The sequence below is a fragment of the Palaemon carinicauda genome, chromosome 1 (genome assembly GCF_036898095.1).
Source record: "Palaemon carinicauda isolate YSFRI2023 chromosome 1, ASM3689809v2, whole genome shotgun sequence".
In the NCBI taxonomy this organism is placed as follows: domain Eukaryota; kingdom Metazoa; phylum Arthropoda; class Malacostraca; order Decapoda; family Palaemonidae; genus Palaemon; species Palaemon carinicauda.
In genome coordinates, this window is record NC_090725.1 from 294,005,001 (window position 1) to 294,006,753 (window position 1,753).

The 1,753-nt window shown below is 32.7% G+C and overlaps 1 protein-coding gene across 1 annotated transcript in view; it reads left to right on the top strand.

The window, feature by feature from the left end:
• LOC137645263 (tachykinin-like peptides receptor 86C) overlaps positions 1–682 on the top strand; it is a 79,984-nt gene extending 79,302 nt beyond the window's left edge. Inside the window, exon 12 of the mRNA XM_068378087.1 lies at positions 396–682. Coding sequence (XP_068234188.1) covers positions 396–615 — 220 coding nt within the window. The 3' untranslated portion in view covers positions 616–682. The remainder of the gene's footprint in view (positions 1–395) is intronic.
• Positions 683–1,753: the final 1,071 nt, after the last annotated feature.

The following is a 1,753-nucleotide window of genomic DNA, read 5'->3' on the forward strand; positions in this document are numbered from 1 at the left end:
GTTTTTAAAAATCTACATTGGGAAAATGTAAGAGTTAATATTAATGGGAATTCCTTAGCCTTACAACTAAGAGATTTGTAGATTTGTTTTATGAGTAGTAATAATAATAATAATAATAATAATAATAATAATAATAATAAAAAGCAGAAACGTAGGAGGGAAATTGAATAAGAGCAAAACAAAGAATGTTACGGACTTTTGCTGTCTTTTATATTCTATTCCACCAACTCGGGAAAAAGGGCCATCTTAGAGAAACTACTTATAAAAAGGACTAATTTCTCCATTTATCATTTTTAAAAAGGCTAGATATACAGTACATCGAAAAGACTTAGAACTGTGTACGCACTTGTGCCGAACATAATTCCTAACATTTCCGTTTGTTTTCTATCCTACAGAGGCTTCTTGCGTCCAACAGTCCCCGATACCAAACAGACAAGGCAGAGTCCGTTGCTTGGAACATCCAATCCATCACCTCGCCTTACCGTCAACCTCGCCAACCACCTGGGACCAAATAAACTTTTACACAACAGGAACTTCACTCCGTCTTCATCTCCCAGAGGGAACAAGCCTGGTAGCACTGCTCCCCAAATACAGTGCATCGAGACGGCTTACTGATCAAAGAGGAATTTTTCTCTTCCTCTTTTTATAATGATTTTACTCCTATAATAAAAAGCACTCGCACAAACACACAAACATTTCATATTATTGTTATTATTATTATTATTATTATTATCATTATTATTATAATATAAATACACACACACACACACACACACACATATATATATATATATATATATATATATATATATATATATATAATTTACATATATAAAGGTGTACAAATATCCACATATACTGTAAATGCTTTATATACATACATACATACATACATATATATATATATATATATATATATATATATATATATATATATATATATATATATATTAACAAACAAAATGCCCATGGACATAATGACACCAGTCATAATGTCGACTGGCTGAATGCCGACATCCGTTTGAAGAGGACATAATGTCGACTCCAAGAATCTAATCATAACAAAAACTTTATATTTGATAAGGATAAAAGTAATAATAAATTATATGCTAATAATTTCGCTCAAACAATAGCTATCACATTAGAAAACTCTAGTTAACTTACTTTAAATGATGGAGATTTGACGACACCAACGAGAGGAGAAGCATTTTTGCTTCATGATAGTGAGGACATCAGTATCTAACCTACTCAAGGTGTAACAATCAAAGCATGTTAGAAACTATTAAATATGGCTTTGCGATGGGAGTTTTAATTCTCCTCCTTTAGGGAAGCAGCTATACCTTATTCATGCCCTTGTTAAAATTAACAAAAACGTTGCCAATGGTTTATTGCCTTACTAGCAAAGTGGATGAGCAAACTTGCAAGTTCATTTTAATTGATTGAAAGACCGTAGTTTGAACCCAACCTTAATCCAAATGCTACCTTTTGTCCAATTTTGGTCAATGTGACGAATTTCTGACGAATTTTGGAGCTACTTTAAGCAGGCGTAGTTCAACGTGGACGACAATGTAAACCCTGCTATGAAATCCAGCTATAGTCAGTTTATAGTTGTGACTGGCCACGCACGAATAGTGCAATTGAAGAGTGGCTTCATGGTTTTGTAAGAAGAATGGCGGTTAAGTATGCATTTTTAGAAAAGTTGGTTAATAAACTGAAAAAAGAAAAAAGCAAATACAAAAATGTACCGCTAGAG